Here is an 18530-nt window from a genome sequence, read left to right as displayed (position 1 = left end):
ATATATATATATATTCATGATTTAATTAATAAGAAAGATTAATTAAATCATAAAATATAAACCTCACTTGTTATAGCTGTTATAGGAAAAGAATGGATCAAATACATAAATATATTCCGTTCAGCGAAAGAATAACTGCAACGGACAAAACGAGGAGAACATGACGCGCTACTCGGTACCGTATTTGTAAACATGGTACGTTCAAGAGCTTTTTAAGTGGAGACCTGCACGAAACGAATGAGTTTTCATCCAAGATCCATGATTATTCTCTCGCTGCACGGAGTATACGACGGAAGCTGGAAACAAAGGATCATGAAAATAATATAAGCTATTGTGTATTTTAAATATTTATTCCTTTTTTTCATTCAAAGGATAATTTGTTTTTATTATAACGTTATCCTAAGCATCTTTGAGAGCTCCATGCCCTGCCATACCTAAATTACTTTTTATATAACATCTTTTGTTTTCTTTTCGTTCTCTCTGTTGGCTTTACGCCACAGACAAATCAGTTTTTTTTTTCTCCTCAAATTGGCCTTCCCGGCCTTTCGATATCACTTGTCGCAATCAAATTGTTACTATCTCCAGTTTTCATTCGTTTTTCTCCTTTTTTTATCTCGGCTCGCTTATATACTGACTTTATACAAATTGATTTTGAAAGTTTCATGGCATTTTACCGTCGGTGGTGAACTGAGATGCTAATATTTATCTCATGTCAAATATGGTTGGAATCAAATTCGCTTGTATTTTTTTCAGAAAATTTCGCAATACAAAATGAAATGGCGCTTTGTCATTCTTTAAATAGGATAGCTATTTCATTTCCTCAAAGGGTTAGGATCCCTAATAAATGTATTGAACTGTTCGGAATAACGCAACACACACAAATCCAGGTTCGACAAAAATTGTTTCGCGAAGAACAATTATGTGCAATCAATAAGACTTGCGTGTCTATATAATAAGAGACTTTTGATAGCCAAAAGATTATTTATAGTACAATAATAATTAATCATGTAATTATAAAATCTTATAATTTTAGATTATATAATTACTTACCAAATATTTTAGTTTTACGCTTTAAAAACAATCCCCGAGCAAACACAAAACTGAACGAGCAAAAATAAATGCGTGCGATAACCACTCGCAAGATGTATCAACGCGAGATCAATTTTACAGTTGAATGCATATCATACTTGATATTTTTCTTCAATCAGTACACTATCGGAAAGATTCAATCATTCGAGTTAAGCGATTAAAACTCCTGATCCCTTACTGATGTATTGAATTATGATGTCAGATGCGAAAAATTGTGAAATTTTCTCTTGTAAAATAAGTAAACTTTTTTTATATGTTATCATTATTACATTTAATAAGATAGATTGATAAAATATATTGAAAACTCTCTTCTAATCTCGCTGGAAATATAAAATAAGTTAGAAGGCAGTTTTCGGTTGCAAAAAAAAAAAAAAATTTACAATAGAAAATTTTACATGTTTTTCGCTTCTAGCATTATAATTTAATATAACTGCAGTAAGGATATAGGAACTTTGACAAGAATACTAAGGAAAATAAAACCAATTGTTACAATTGTGCTGCGAATTTTCGTTATATGAATTTGGAAGACACGAAGGAATCACGAATCGTGCCATACAACTATGATAATTCGAAGAAACGTGTGTAGACGTACATCACGGCTGATTGTCAATTGAAAGAATGAATAATGAATCGTTTCACCGTAAAAATCAATTATCGATATCCGTATACTTAAAGTGTATGAAATATGCACACACACATACGCACGTTTTTAATTTTCAATGTTCTTGTATCTTAATTCGGACATCAAGATATCAATGTGTAACTCGTCTCTGATTGAGAAATATATTCCGATGGAAGTATGCGCGTGTGTTTTTATCGTTACTATTATCGTTAGACTTAAATTACATTTATTTTTATTATTTTTTTTTTCGATCGGCTACGTCGTTTATATAAACGGTGAGGAGTCACTAAATTACTTACAGTCTACGATAGAATATGTTGATGGCGACATGACTGACCAATCTCTTTGTACTTGCTGTTATATTCTCATGAACGATCTATATATTCTTGTTTATTTTCTCCTTTTAAAATCATCATGGCAAGGATTCTCATAAAGATATAATAAGCATAACGTATAAATTACGAACATTCCACGAATGAACAGAACATAATGTCTGGAAACAGGCAAGCAACGTAGCATATAAAAAGAGCGTTGGTCGACACGCCGTTAATGCACATCGTCGTAGCGATTAGTGTGCTTAAATTCGCATTCACACAAGGAAATCTCGATTCACTAATGTTTATAGCAAAATCATCTTTTCATCTCTCTCTTATAGCAAAGTGTTTTTTTATACATCAACCACCGACGATAAATATCACATAACGAGAAAAATTGTAACTCGTTAATCGAATCTCTCGCGCGCGCACAGAGTTTTTATTTGTTAAGGAGCCCCGCACGCCTTGGCGAACACGCATTCGCAAGTCTGTCTAGCTATACATCACAGGCACCGTGTCTAGCTATAATCACGCTTTTCTAATCTTATTAACTATGTTCGGTATTGATACCATGCGCTTCTTTATCTTCATTTCAAAATGAACATTTATCGCGCGTGTGTTGTTCATCGATGATTTAAAATTGAAATAAGGAAAAATTCCCTCCCTAAAGGGAATTGTCTCTCGCGATGGCAAAAATATGAAAACAGTATTTAACAACAACGCAAAATTGCCGCACATCAGCGCTTGCGCAGCGCAATCAACGGGTGCGGGGCTCGGTTGAGTTTTTCAGAGGGGCCGCAACGAAAAGTTCGGAGATATACCTGGTCAACATTGGCATTACAAAATCGTAAAACTTAAATATTTACGTTACTTCGCGCATTGAGTATGCACGAGAGGTCATTATAATGCGCGAGAAATGTAGACCTCGATGTAATTAACATTACACACGTTTCTACGACAGGAGGGAAAGTGGAAAAGAAAATAATAACGCGTTTTTCAGAACAAATATTTTTCTTTTATATGCAAAAAAAAAAAGATTCCCGCGTATCATGTTTTTCTTTTTTTTTCCTCGCTTTTCTTTTTATTGTGAACGTTGAATTTCGAGCGAAATTATATTTAGTTCACAGAACAGACATTGCCATATGTGCACTACACACATACACACACACACACACACACACACAGTCTTATACACAATCACGTACACCCATACACACACATCCCCGAAAACTTAAATATAAATGTTGCTCTAGGTATATGACAGAACGATTTTCGCAGTAGCCCCGAGGCAACTATATCGTACGTAACAATTAGCTGGTCAATGATCAATTTCATTGTGTAGGGTACTGATGTGGCATGGTGTATGTTACCATAGTGGGCTGCTGGCCCGGCGGCAAGGGTGCACTCGCTGTCGGGGGTGTGGCGGTAGCTTGCGTCGGCTGCCAGGCACCCGCACTTGGTGCAGGCATCCTCATGCTGTTCATATATTGTGCCTGTTGTCCATAATATTGACCATAGTATTGTGCAGGCTGCAAAAATTGTCCCTGCATCTGCGGATAGCCTTGCGGATACCAATAACCCATCTGTTGACCATAACCATACGCGTACTGTCCTACTCCTGCCGTCACCTGTTGTAAAAAAAAAAATAACGTCTATTTTCACGTCTGTTTTTTTATATAACTCGGTTGTGTAAAAGATGTAAAACATATATATAAATTTTAGCTAATATGGGATACAAAAGATAAATAAAGTAATTTACATAGGCCTAAGAGAAGGGTGCGAATGCTCTCAATATGCTTGCTAATAAATCTGAAATAAATACATATAAATGTACATGGTGTATATAATGACTGGACCATGAACAACTTGCTCATATATAATAAGTATGTAAACAACAACCTGTTGAGCTTGATGATTGGCATTAGGACCAACGCTGTTTGGATCGCCGTTTTCCTTTCCCCAAAAGCATTTGACAATGCTACCATTGATTTCTGTATTATGCGTCGATTCAATGGCATGCGTTGCAGCTTCCTTAGTTGTAAACTTAATAAAAGCATATCCCTTGTCTTTGAATACTCTTATGTCTTGGATGGTGCCAAAAGGAGAGAATGTTTTCTTTATCAACTCGTCTGTGATGCCGTTTGTGAAACCTCCGCAATATACCGTGCAATTGGTAGGACTACTTTGATTATATACCTATTGGAAAAACATTAATTAATCTTGATATCATTATGTAAAGTTTAACAAAATTAAGATTAAACAAACAAATTTAATTTTCTTTTTTTCTCCTGTTTTCATCCGACTCTATGAGTTTATCACTAAAAGTAGTTATTTGTTTCACGTCCATGATAATTGCATAAACTTTTTTTCTTATTCATATAAAAATTATTACTAAATTAAAACACCAAATCCATTTTTAAATGTCTTTATGTGCGCGAGCTATTTCTACAAGATATTTCAAAGTTAAACGATCAAATTTTATATGTTCTTTAACTAAAAATTAAAAAAAAAAAAAAAATTATATAAACAGATCTAGAATAGTTTTTTAGTATTATGTTACATTGAGAAAAAAGAGATTTGTTTAATTTTCCATTTGAAAATGCTATCTTTTGTTTCTAATGCAAGATTAACATTGTTGGGAAATTAAATTTAATACAATATATAATATCTTTACACAAATGTAATATCTAACTAGCTTTAGTTCAATGAATGCGTCGTTGAGCTTATTTATCAATTCCTGTTGCGACTCATTCCTGTACAGTAGATTATCATTTTTACAATTCCCCACAGATAAAAGTCTAACTGTGTGAGATCTGATGATTTCAAAGATCACACAATTGATGCTCTTTGGATAAATATTGTCAACCTATTCTTATATCGCATAACTTATTAACAAGAATCCGCTATTCATGTTCGATAACATTTTAATAAAGTGTTTGTGGACCTGTTTATGTAACCTTTTTTTTCTCATGAAATGTTCTGTTAATATTTGATCGTTCAACTTCAAAACACCCTGCACAAGTGAAGAAATCACTGTGTGTAAATAATTCTAGTACAAAATCCTAATCGCAAGTTTCACAATATAAAGAATTAGTGAAACTACTCTAACCACAACCACCCAGGAGCAATCCGGGGAGTCCGGCTGGTATATACCTCTTCATAGTTGGGTTTACTATTGTTCGAGTGTCGTGGCCGCTCGGATCTCGGCGGCGGTGGTTTCCTGGTGGACCAGTTGGTCCTGATGCTACGCGAGCCCAGCCACTGGCCGTTCATCGCATTAATCGCCGCCTCAGCCTCGGACTTCTTGACAAACGACACGAAGGCGTAGCCTTTGCTCTTGAGCGTTTGCGGATCGCGCACGATCCTGCAATTGCTGATCTCGCCGAAGGGCGCGAATGCCTCCTTCAGCGTCTGCGTCTCAATTTCCGGCGAGAGGTCGCCAACGAATATGTGATGATGATTGCTGGTGTCGAGCTTGGGCTGATTGCCCGGACTGGTTGCCCAGTTAACCTTCATTTCCTTGTCGAGGAACGATCGCTTATTCATGGCGGCCAACGCCGTCGCCGCGCTTTGATGATTCGTGAACTCGACGAAGGCGTACGGGTCGTTGCCGGGCTCCCGGATGATTTTGCAACCCTTTACCGCACCGATCTGCGAGAAGAGGGCGCAAAGAAGATCCTCGGACACCGAGGCGTCCAGGTTGCCCACGTACAGGGTACGCGGATTACTTTCCTCGCTCATAATTCACGTGAACGAGTGCACTTTTGCTAAACTAGGTGAGAAATGGCGAGAGAAAGAGAGAGAGAGAGAGAGAGATCTCTCGTCGAGAGATTCGTTCGTTTCGTTCGTTCGCTCGCCTCGACTTCGTTTGCACACTTTCTAGCCCTTCTAGCCACGCCGAGACTGCCAATCCCCCAAAAGAGCGCTGCTACACAAGCGCGCGCGCGTCGTTACAAGATATTATATGCGCGGAGAGACCTCGCAATGACAAGCTGGACAGCTGACTTACATCAGTCGCGTGAAAATACAAAAATCCTGACCGCGTGGATTTAATTGCTCGCTCATCGGGAACGATGTCGGTCGCTCCCCTCAAGCGAGAGTCGATTATCTTTTTCCCTCGCGTACAAACGGCAAAGTTACACCCAGCCTCTCTACGTCATACTCACTAAAAACTAAAATGGCCGCCTCGCGGCTCTCGCGTTTCCTTTCGCACGCGCGCGTGCAAACGAAATGTCTCTTGACGCGACGCCTTCCACCACCACCGCCAACACTACTACTGCTACTCTACTACTACTGTTACTATTACTATACTATTACTCCGCTGCTCGAATAATCCCGATTAACCTACAATAAATACAGCGACTACCGATGCCCGAAATTCACCGACCGACACGTGTTTTTGTATTACTAGTCAATCTTTCATATCGGATAGCGCGAAAACCAACACGAATCATTGGTCTTGCGAAACTCACTAGGCGTGTTCGGATTTGTTCTGCTTATATACAGGGTGTCCCAGAATAATCATATCACCTCTCGTGTGCAGGTAAAGCAAGTGAAATCAAGTGAGAAGAAAAGTCCTTTACATTTTTCTTCTATAGAAATGATAAGAATGCTTGGTTCTCCTTCACCTCTATTTTCTGTTGCCACCTTGCTGATTTTAACCGTCGGTTAACTTAACCAAAGGTGGTGAAATTGGCCCTTATAATAAAGGAATTATTATTGAATAAAGTCTGGCCAACCAGCGCCGACTTTTAACCGGACCGTCAGTGAGCTGCGCGCCTAGTAATGGTGCGCCACTGTAAAGACCCTTGCACAATGCGAGGCGATAGCGATAGGAACAAGAGAATAGCGATAGCAATATATGATATCCAATGAGAGATCTGCTTTTTTGAAAATGCAGTGTTCTCATTGGATATTGCTTATCGTTATCGTTATTTCTTTGTTCACTATGTCTTGCATTGTGCAAGAGCCTTTACAGCTGACGCTCTCGCACACTACCAAACGCGCGGTTCATCGACGTGCGCTTGGCTAAAGATCAGTGATGATTGGTCAAACTTTACTCCATAATAACTCTTTTATAGAAAAAATAGTAAAGGATTTTTCGCTTTAGTTTTACTTGCTCTACCTGTACACAAGAAGTGATAAGCGGGGAGCACACACATTTGAATAAGCGCATAACCATAAACATAAAAAAATTGATTGGTCCACAAATATATGCATAAGAAAATGAATCAATCAATTTATTTATGCTTATAATTATGCGCTTATGCAAAAGTGTGCTCCCCGCTATATGGTTATTATGGGACACCCTGTATATTTGAATTGCGTTCCAAAATTTACTCCTACAAATGGAGTAGCGGTTTGATTGACCAATCAAGACAGAAGAAATAAAGATTTCATTGTTCTGATTGGTCAATTAAATACTATTGATTTAAAGGAGAAAATTTTTGAACGTTTTAATTACTGGATTGCTGGATTATTGGATTGTTTCAAAATTTACTTTTTGAAGGACTACAATTAGGGAAGAAGAATAATTGTTTTCTCTTTACGTTGGAAAGAGTAAGATTAAACTCTTGAACTAGTGCAACCGCTATAAAGAACAGATCTGATATCACACATTGATAATCCTGAAACTGAGATTCGTATTGTCACCGCGCGAGATATCTAATATTTATTCGCACAATTGATTCAGAATTTCATCACATGACCTGTTTTGACAATGACATGATTTTGACAATGAGCGTCAAATGTCAGCATAAAAAGGGGCCTTAACTGTACTTCGTCGATTGTTTTGCGAAGAAAAACCGGGATGGCATTTTTCAGGTCCAGACTTCTCTTTAGGGCCAATTTCACTACTTACGAGCTCCATAAAATTAGCCGGTCAACATTTACTTATAATTTTTTTTTTACAAATCGTTTGTTGATCGTTTGTTGGTGATTGTTAGCCTAATTACAACGTTTGTTGGTTAATATTTTCTTTGAAAATATAAAAATAAAATTTTGTGTGAAGCTAGCCTGAAAGATATTATTTTTGTTTCAATCTTATGTTTGTTGGTTACGGAAAAACTAATTAAAACGTTTGTTGGTTCATTTGCCTTGAAAAACGAAAAAGTTAATGCAATAATGGTGCCGGAGGAGATTGGGTAAAACTTAAGATTAAGAGCAACGTCACCGATTTCAATGACCTTGATATATGTTGTCAGACATAATTCTGAGTAACCTTTTCTTCTAATTTAATCGTCGCCCGTTGCTTGTTAAAAAGTTATTAACAAAAAAAGTTTGAAATATACCAAAATACATGCATGGACAGGAAGTACGCGCGTGGGCGCGCGCACACACACACACACACACACACACACACACACACACAAGGGATGCAAGGGGGACCTTCGGCCCCACCCTCACGCCGGTAGGCAGGATGGACCTCGCTTTACAACTTACAAAGTACATATTACATTATAAAGCAAGGTCTCCTAATACTACTAGCGTGGCTGGTGCGGGAGGGGGACCGAAGGCCTCCCTTGCACTCTGCGTGTGTGTGTATGTGTATGTGTGCGCGAGTGTTTTCTGTTCATGTATGTACTTTAGTATATTTCAAATTCTTTTGTTAATAAGTTTTAATAAGCAACGAACGATGTTAAATTAGAAGAAAAAGTTACTCAGAATTATGTTCTTGACAACATATATCAAGGTCATTGAAATCGGTAAAGTCGCTCTTAATCTTAAGTTTTACCAATCTTTCTTTCGCCACCATTATTGTATTAGTTTTTTTCGTTTTTCAAAGCAAATATAAACCAACAAACGTTTGCGTTTTAATCATAGATTTTTCCGTGACCAACAAACGATTGCGCATCGATTGAACTAAGATTGAAATAAAAATAATATCTTTTCGGCTAACTTCACATAAAAGTTTATTTTCGTATTTAAAAAAAAATTTATTAACCACCAAACGTTGTAATTAGGCCAACAATTACCAACAAACGATTCGTAAAAAAAAAATTATAAAAATGAATTTTGACAGGCTAATTTTATGGAGCTCCACCTTCGGTTAAGGTAACCGACGGTTAAAATCAGCAGGGTGGCAACTGAAATGATAAGAATGCTTGGTTTTCCTTCACCTCTATTTTTTTTTTGTTAAGCAGGGAGCACACACTTTTCCATAACGCATAACGCATAATGCTTAGCACATAGCATAACATGCAGCAACGCACACGTATGTATGTACGATACATAAGAATTTTATATTCAAGATGGCGAAGTTCGTTTTTTAACTTAAAAGTGTGAAAATCTTTGGCAAAATATTGTGAAAGTAAAAAGTTGTGAAATATTCGAGAAGTAGGTACAATTGACCGAGTCTTTATAAGTTGTATATCTGAATTTATAAAAAAAATATTAATGTAATTAATAACATAATTCCTATAAATGTAGACGTTAAAAACGTAACGAATATTTAAAGAATATTATAATTCATATGTAGCTGTAAAAAAAGATAAAATAATGTGATATGAATATGTAAGTAATTAAGTATATGCAAGAATTTGGAAATTATGTTTCTTTTTAATATTTTTTTAGGCGATGTCTGATTATATACCTAGATACAAGGCGTCTGTTTCCATAAATATGAATGAAAATGATCTTATTTTGTTCGTTTTGCAATTGTGCCTATTGGCGTTATTAAAGAAAAGAAAACGAAGAAAAAGATGGCTAAATTAGAGATGGTGGGTTAGACCCATTAACGTTGTATATATGGGGATTATGAACACCTCTTTCAAAAGATAAAGTATAATGATCCAAGTATATTTTGTCGATATACAAGGATGAGAGAGGAAACTTTTAAGCTTCTGCTACAAATGACAAGACCATTTTTGACCAAATCAACCAAATCATCGAGCATTTAGTCCAGAGCAGCGTATTTGATCATAACTCTAAGGTAGTTACTTATTTTCTTATGAGCTGTTTAATTGAAGAATGAAACATATGTGTAAAACAATATTATTTTCCAAATGTTTTATTGATATGCAGTATTTTTGCATATCAATATTTCTATCAATTATTTTGTATAGGTTTTTAGCAACCGGAGATCAAATACTATCTATTGCATTAGCGTTTAGATGTGGAGAGTCAACTGTTCGAAAAATTATCCAAGAAACTTGTCGAGTTCTAGCCCAAGTATTGCAGCCAATTTACCTTTGTTTGCTAACAGAAGAAAAATGGAATAATATTTGTACTGGTTTTCTGGAAAGCTGGAATTTCTCCAATTGCGCTGGATTTTTTGACGGAAAACATATAGAAATACAAGCTCCGCCAAATTCCGGGAGTTTATTTTTTAACTACAAAAAGACATTCAGTATTGTGCTAATGGCTGCATGTGATCATAAATATATGTTCACACTAGTTGACATTGGTTCATATGATGGCAATAGTGACGGTGGTATTTTTACTTCTTTTGACATTTATTTAGCATTGGAAAATGAATTACTGAATCTTCCCAAAGGGACTGTAAATCTTCCTGGAAGTAACATTACAATGCCTTGTTTTTTTCTTGGAGACAGTGGTTTCCCGATCAGTACTTTGATGCGATCTTACTCCGGAAAAATACTTAATGAAAGAAAAAAAATATTTAATTATAGGTAAGCAATTTGCGCAATTATTATTTTTATTACAATGTACTATTATTAAAATATATCTTAATCTTATTAATTTTTATTTTTAAGTTTTATTAATTTTTGCAGATTATCTAAAGCAAGGCGTATTATAGAAAATACTTTGGTATTTTATCTTCACGATGGAGAATTTATCGAAAGCCCATTAATATGCATCCGAAATATATAGACATGATTGTCATGGCGACTGTACGTCTACATAATTTTATAAAATGTGAGAAAGATCTTGTGGAAGCGAAGAACAGAATATACTGTCCTCCACATTTTATAGATTCAGAGGACTCTGAAGGTAACATCATCCCCGGGGAATGGCGACATATACTGAAAATGTACTGAGAGATATATCTCCCACTTCAAAGCATCACGCAATTATAATTGCGTACAAACAACGAGACAAACTGGCTGATTATTTTCTAACACAACCCGGCAAAGTTCCGTGGCAGTATGATTATGTAAGAAGAGGACAACATCGTGATGATTCATAATAAAATACTATTGAAAATTAAATATATATATATTTATGTAAACATATACTTATGTTATAATAAAACGATTTATTACATTGCATAAAAAAAATAAATATAACATTTTGTGTCACTCGTTACATATTGCATAAAAGAAATAAACATAACATGTATTATCACATTATTAATTATCACATATGTTGCATTAAAAATTAATATATCTTATCAGTAATAATTGCATGTTACATAAAAATAAAAAAAAAACGTATCATTAATTATCACATGTTACATAAAAAAATAACATGTTCAAAAAAATAACTTAACATTATCACTATTTATCACATGTTGCATTATAAAAATTAACTTAAAATGACGTACAATAATTATCACATGTTGCATTAAAATATTTAACTTATATATCACTAATAATTATATATCATATAAAAAAAGTAGAATGTCATATAAGATATAACAATTAAATATCAAATAAAATACGCAACATTTCTTTCTTTTTGTCTGCCTTTGTACATTGGGGCATATTGATAAATAATGAAAGTATTAATTGACAAAATGCCATATCTTTTTCCATTTCCGGCTTTAGAGATGATGGCGATGAAAAAACTGGAACACATCTGTTCTCTATAAATAATAATAATAATAAAGAAATAACTTTACCAATGGTATTTTCGAGAACATCCGGCTGGGATTTTCCTTTTGACTTTATCCATTTTCCAATTAAATGTTTGTCCCGCGTATGTCCAGAGACACTTACTGCAGATGTAAAAGAGCTGCCAGATACATTTAAGTGCAAATCCGAACTTAAAGAGTCATTACTAAAAACAAAGAAATTTTAACATTATTCTATGTATGCCTCTGTATGTACATATGAATTTAAAAAACATGACAACTTTTACTGACTCTATATGCTGCGCGCTGTCACTTGTTAAATCTACGATGCTTTTTATTAATGGTGGTTTATTTAAAGTAGCCACATTTAGAGAAGATGAAATATTTTCTTTTTCATCGTGTGAGCCAAAATTTCTGAAACAAAATAACAAAAGTTTTATTACTTACTAGGTTTTATTACGTACAAATATAAGATTTCTACTTTATATGAAAATTGATCATTAATTTACGTGTACATACTTTTGTAGATTGGAAGATCCTATTAACGGAGATACACTTTTGTTTTGCATGTTGTATATGTTGGTCATCATTCTGGAAAAGAAAGAAATAAATATTTTTAAAGATATAATATAAAAAATGAATAAAAATATACTTGCAAATATCCTGTAATGTATTAAATTGTTCAAAAAATTCGTTTGAAGTTCGAGAATTTAAAACAAATTTTAACAACTTAATATTATATTAATAAAATATCTTAGAACATCAATTATTTGTTTCTGTTTTATCAATTTCATTATTTTTCTGAAAGCAGAAATGCGCTTTATTAGCCAATCTAATTTCTATATTATATTCTATATTATATAGATAATAACATATTAATCTTACTTTCTCCTTTTAACAAATCGTTCTAGGAATTGCATATTGTCAAAAAATTCAAATGTTTTTCTTTTTGATGCTCCACTTCCGGTGGTTGTTTCTTCTTATTGTTGTCTTTTTTCACGTGAATAGCGTTCCCTCAGTCGCATCCATCTACATTGACAATCTTCTACTTGCAATAAAAATAACATTAGCTTAAAACATTCAATAATAAACAATTTAATAATAAAAGAAATTTATTTTATAGATTTTAACCCTAACAATATACTATGTCTGGAGGATATCCAAAAGATGTTTTAACATGTCCTCCGAATATCCTCCGGATGTCCTCTAGACAGGTGTGTTGTTAGGGAATTATTCGAAAGTATGATGAAATATAACTAATGAAATATAACAATCAATCCCAAATTTATTCATTATGATGAATTGAACTTATTTGTAAGAAATTTAATTTTATCAACATTTAATTAAATGTACTAAGCTTGCTTTTCAATAAGAAACACAAACGACATATCAGAGACACACAATGTTTAATATAGTTGCTTTCTAACAATGATGCAAATATAAAAAGCTAGAAAGCTAAATATATTTGTGTCATGTTATATTGTTGTAGGAAAGCACTAAATCAAATATTAGATCTATTCTTTTTAGCTGAACTACTTGCACGTTCATCCTTTCTCTTTTTTTCTTCAATATGAAAAAAAAAGAGGAAAGAAAAACTATGCAAATAGTTTAGCTAAAAAGAACAGATCTATAATGTCACTTTATATTATTTATCTCTTGCTGGAAAGCAACTCAAATTAATTTTCAGATTATTAACATAATATTAATTTAATAATGAACTCATTTTAATTAGCACAATTTTATTATTAGTAATTTTTCTTACTGAAAATACGTTCAAAGAATAACTGAATGTATAATTTAAATGTAGAAAAGCATTATGTATGTACCTGTCATACCCATGACACTTGCTATTTCTACCCAAGCATTCTGTTTTTTGAGGCTATCTTTAAAATCAGTCAACTCCTTATTATATAAATAAGGATGGTCACGAACTAAAGAGATCAGCAAAGCATCTCCGCTCATTTTATTTTTACTCCCATAATCAAAATCTTCGTCCTCTTTGTCTTGATATGACGAAGCATAATAATATGAATCATGATCCATTTTCCTATCAACATTAAATACAGATATGATTTAATAACAAAAAAAATAATTTTATGATAGTTAAAGAATTTTATCTAATATTAATAAAAAACATTTAAACATACCTTCATAGAATATTCCGAAAAAGTTAGAAAGGTCGGAAACGTAGTTTGTTGTATGTAGTACGCACACGCAACACGTCTCTTCGCACAATCCACAACCATAAAAATTCATTCTAAAGCGAGGAGCACACACTTTTGCATAAGCGCATAATCATAAACACAAAGAAATTGATTGGTCCACAAATATATGCATAAGGAAATAAACCAATCAATTTCCTTATGCTTATAGTTATGCGCTTATGCAAAAGTGTGTGCTCCCCGTTTTACGTATTTCTCGACCCCTTATGCATTATGTTTTATGCACAATGCAAGCTCCTCAGAACGAAGAGTGGGGATAAAAATAAGAAGTTCTGATTGGTTTATTTCCTTATGCATTATGCGTTATATATTTATAATATGGAAAAGTGTGTGCTCCCCGCTAGAGTAGGTGTCATTTAAGAAAGAAGAAGCACACAAATTGACATAACTACACATGTATAGCGTAAAACCACCTGGATCTGAATCTATTATAATCTTTCTATCATTTCACGAAATATGAAAATCATATTTAAATAAGAGACTGTGCATATTTTATTATAAACAGGTAAATAGATTTGATTAAATTATGAGTAAACAAGAATTAAAATCAAAAGGATTTAAGCGCGCTGAAAGCAATTTGCTGAATAAATTCAGTACTACATTTTTGAAAAATTATCCACATCATGTAATGCCTGGTTATAACTTAAATAAGTCATCATATATTGAGGAATGGAATGAGGAAAATGTAATGGGGCTCTATCAAGAATTTTCATATAATTGTGATTTACCAAAGCCGTTATTACCACCAGCGAGATTATCAAGAACAGGTAATAATAACATTGACATGTATGAATTTTTAATTTGTGAAATATTCTTGAAATATAACCTTTTGTAATTTTATTCTATTTTTTCCGACGATGTTTTGTAAATATTTTTTGAAAAATATTTATAATTATTTATAGCTTTTATGTAATATTTCTTTCTTTCTATTTCTTGTAATATTTTAATTTTTTTCAATTTTGTTAAATATGTTATATATATATATATATATATATATATATATATATATATATTATCTTTTTAAATTTTATCAATTTTATCTTCATGGGATAAATAGTTATTTTACTGTAACGGTTATAACGGTGTAACGTTCTGCCAATTTTAAAAACTATATTTTAGCTAGTAATTAAGTACCGCTTTTATCCCTGCAAAATACCTATGGAATAATTATGTAATCCATTTGCTTTTATTTTAATTGTTAACTAATTTCATTAATCGCTTATCATTCTAGTTCCATATGGTTATTTAGCCTAAAAACCGAATATATTTTAATCCTTTTAGTAATAATAATCGATGGCGCAAGGAATTGAGAATTCCTTAAATCGACGAATCAGGAAGCATTATTTAGAACTAGCTAGCTGTACAGCAGTGACTTTCTAGAACTAACCTGCTGATTACTTTAAGAACGGACTTGCGAGCGAGTTTCACACTCGATAATATCGATACTAATATCTAACTTTTAAGATTTTAATATTTAATCATACAGACAAATATATATAATAATTACTCACTCTTAAAATGAGGAGTAAATGCGCCGTACTTTATGGAATCATAAAACGTATATAATAATAATTTGTTGACTATGATTTGTTGAATGTTTATAATTATTTTATCCTCAAAACATCACATATAAAACTTTCAATACTATATTCAATACAATTATACTTTATAAATAATTAAAATCATATTAATTAAAACAGGTTATTATACAATGAGCGAATGCTTCCATAAAGAAATGATTTTAATAAAATTAATATGCTTTATTGTAGTATCGATCAAGCGACCATAAATATAAATTTAAGAGGCTTATATTCTATGGAATCATAAATTATATACATTGCATATAATACAAATAAGTTATCTAAAATATCTATATTTTTAAACTATAGAATGCCATAACTTTAATTAAATTGCCAACTTATTATCAGAACTGAAATAAATAGAACAAATGATTCCATAAATTAATAAGCATAAATATTAACCATATTATTAAGGATTTTATATTATAAAATATTAATTAAGCTGAAGAGAATGCGCATAAGAGGCCTCATAAGTGAAACCTGATATTGCGAGCGATAAGTCGAACGGACTCGCGACGGCTACGACCACGAGCGCCGAAATTTAATAGGCAGATAAACACACCGATCGACAATTCTCAGAAGAATTGTTGTTAAAAATCTTTCTTCTCGGAAGTTCTCCACTGAATCATTCTAAGAACCTTCCAGAGCGTAACGCGTGATCTGCACACGGCCCGAAAATCCTTTGTTTCGACAGTATATAAGCCGGCGATTTCGAGCCTTCGGGGCATTCAATTAAGAAGTCTTCAACCATTCAGATCATTCACTCTTGCATTCAATTAAGAAGTCTTCAACCATTCAGATCATTCACTCTTGCATTCAATTAAGAGGTCTTCAACCATTCAGATCACTCACTCTTGCATTCAATTAAGAAGTCTTCAACCGTTCAGATCATTCACTCTTGCATTCGATTACGAATTCTTCAAGCATTCAAATCATTTATTCTTAGTTAACATTATTCATTACTAATTCATTACTATTTCGTACAAGTATTTGCTCCGTATTATTCGTTCATTGTTCGCGTACTATTCACTTTCGATTAATATATTAATTGTTATTACTGTCGATTCAGTGTTAAGTTGTGTAAAACCAAGGAAATAATAAAAAACTTTGTGCATACATCTGTGTACTTTTATCCGGCCTACTTCATCCACGACCGAGATCTTAAAAGACGAGAGAAGGGCCTAACAGAGTACGACTAGAACTTGAACAGAAGAAAGGATTTTCCTGCCACATCACGATAAGTATTTACAATTACTATAAACCCCGTCTTTCCATAAATATTAGAACTTTATTTGAATTGACTGACAACCCCTAATATCATTTAATTACTTTTTCATCCTCTAAATAATAAGAAATCCCCTGTCAAGCATTAGCAAGTGGCTAACAGTTTCCAGTCAGTCAACTTTAATCTATTATCCTACTATTATTTAAAACACCTCCATAATATCAATACTAAATAAGACATAAATTCCATGCAAAATATACATTACTGTTGTCATTTAAACCTGACTTAATCTTGTAACATTTTGCTCTTTTTCCCGAAAATCCATCGTTGCCAAGCGCTTATGGTGCCCCTGGCGACTCCCTCCCTTTTTCCTAAATTTTGACCTCGTTGCCGAGCACTAATTACGGTGCCCTGGTGACATTCGACCTCTTTTCTAAACCTTCTTTTTCTATCAGAAATTTAGAGTCATAATATAATCAAGTATTGATATTAAATAAAAGACCTTATTCCTTAGACCTTATTCCTAGACAATTCTCATAATAAATTAATTCGATCTAACTCTCTATTATTTAGTGTCCACAATTTATTAATTACTCTTAATTTCTATTATAATGTTCCTTTTCAAATCTTAATTCTCTAATTCTTACGGTTTCTAATTAATATACATATATATCTTAAATAACAAGCCCCTTGCATATGGTGAACCCGCAATACAAGCGGACTTGCCATAAAACGCAACCATAACCGATATCTTTCTTTTATTATAATATTAAAATTCTATTCTTTAAATCTGATTAACCTTCGAATTACATATACTTAGTTGCGTCCATATCCCTAAAATACCTAGTGAAACTTCCTAGTAACCAACTAGTTCCGCGCTACATCATTCCCCTAGATCCACTAGATTAGTCCTAGCTCTCGGCGTCCCTGGGGTATAGCCGGTGAAAGCAGGTTGCCCTATAAAAGTAGAGAGCAATCTTTTTCTCACTAACTGAGGTATAGAGAGAGAAAGAGCGTCGCTGAGACGTAACAACGGTTATCGTTACTCACAAATAACTGTTCATTTAAATTATATATGTAATACTACTATATTGCTAGTCAAAGCTCAACGCAGGCGAAAACATTATGGTGCAGACATATATCAACTTCTTGCTTCCATAATTTGTGTACTTGACGTAATGCGCATGCGCTGGCATACGTAGAGGCTATACATGTAATATTATTGGCTCAACAAAATTCGCGCATGCGCATTGAGACAAGTACGCAAATGGAAGCGAGAAGTTGATATACATCTGCACCGTAATGTTTTCGCTAACACCGCTTATTGGAAAGATACATGACTAGCAATATAGTAGTATTACATATATGATTAAGAGCCAATTTCACCATCTTCGATTAAGTTAACCGACGGTTAAAATCAGCAGAGCGTCGGTTAATCTAACCGAAGGTGGTGAAATTGGGCATTAAATAGTTATTTTGTAACAATTTAGAAATTTGAAACAAAAAATATATTATTTATTATTGCGTCTCAATTCTTGTGAACTTGCAGCGATGAATATGTTAGAGAACAAACTCACTGCATGAATTCGCACTCTTAAGCTTTTTTTTTTGCTGTAGGATAGAAAATCTCGATTCTCTAGAAATTTTTTATTTTGCAACCAATCAACACACTTGAATAATTTGTCAGACGACAATAAATTCTTAATTTTTTAGGGAATATTTTA

General features: G+C 33.4%; 2 protein-coding genes, 1 long non-coding RNA gene and 1 pseudogene across 4 annotated transcripts; 2 read left to right on the top strand and 2 right to left on the bottom strand.

The window, feature by feature from the left end:
* Nucleotides 1–331: 331 nt before the first annotated feature.
* Nucleotides 332–6459, bottom strand: LOC126858211 (nucleolysin TIAR). 2 transcript variants are annotated; one of them, XM_050608358.1, is made up of 3 exons: nt 5179–6459; nt 3922–4221; nt 332–3653 (listed from the first exon to the last, which is right to left on the bottom strand). In XM_050608358.1, exons 1-3 carry the CDS (start codon nt 5764–5766, stop codon nt 3357–3359), a joined length of 1185 nt encoding a protein of 394 aa, XP_050464315.1. In that variant the 5' UTR covers nt 5767–6459; the 3' UTR covers nt 332–3356. The 2 variants fall into 2 exon arrangements, with proteins under 2 accessions (XP_050464315.1, XP_050464316.1); XM_050608359.1 differs by having other exon boundaries at nt 3925–4221; nt 5179–6455.
* Nucleotides 6460–8744: 2285 nt separating this feature from the next.
* On the top strand, nt 8745–9955 carry LOC126858229 (uncharacterized). Its single transcript, XR_007688633.1, has 2 exons — nt 8745–9360; nt 9598–9955. It is a non-coding gene; the product is annotated as an uncharacterized LOC126858229 (long non-coding RNA).
* A 38-nt stretch (nt 9956–9993) lies between these two features.
* Nucleotides 9994–11173, top strand: LOC126858292 (uncharacterized). Its single transcript, XM_050608497.1, is given in 4 exon segments — nt 9994–10004; nt 10050–10655; nt 10758–10786; nt 10789–11173. Coding segments are annotated over 4 exon segments (882 nt in total). The 3' UTR covers nt 11025–11173.
* An 84-nt stretch (nt 11174–11257) lies between these two features.
* LOC126858217 (uncharacterized) lies at nt 11258–13941 on the bottom strand (annotated as a pseudogene).
* Nucleotides 13942–18530: the final 4589 nt, after the last annotated feature.

This window comes from Cataglyphis hispanica, chromosome 24 (assembly GCF_021464435.1).
Source record: "Cataglyphis hispanica isolate Lineage 1 chromosome 24, ULB_Chis1_1.0, whole genome shotgun sequence".
In the NCBI taxonomy this organism is placed as follows: Eukaryota; Metazoa; Arthropoda; class Insecta; order Hymenoptera; family Formicidae; genus Cataglyphis; species Cataglyphis hispanica.
This window is presented reverse-complemented; position numbering and strand designations above follow the sequence as displayed.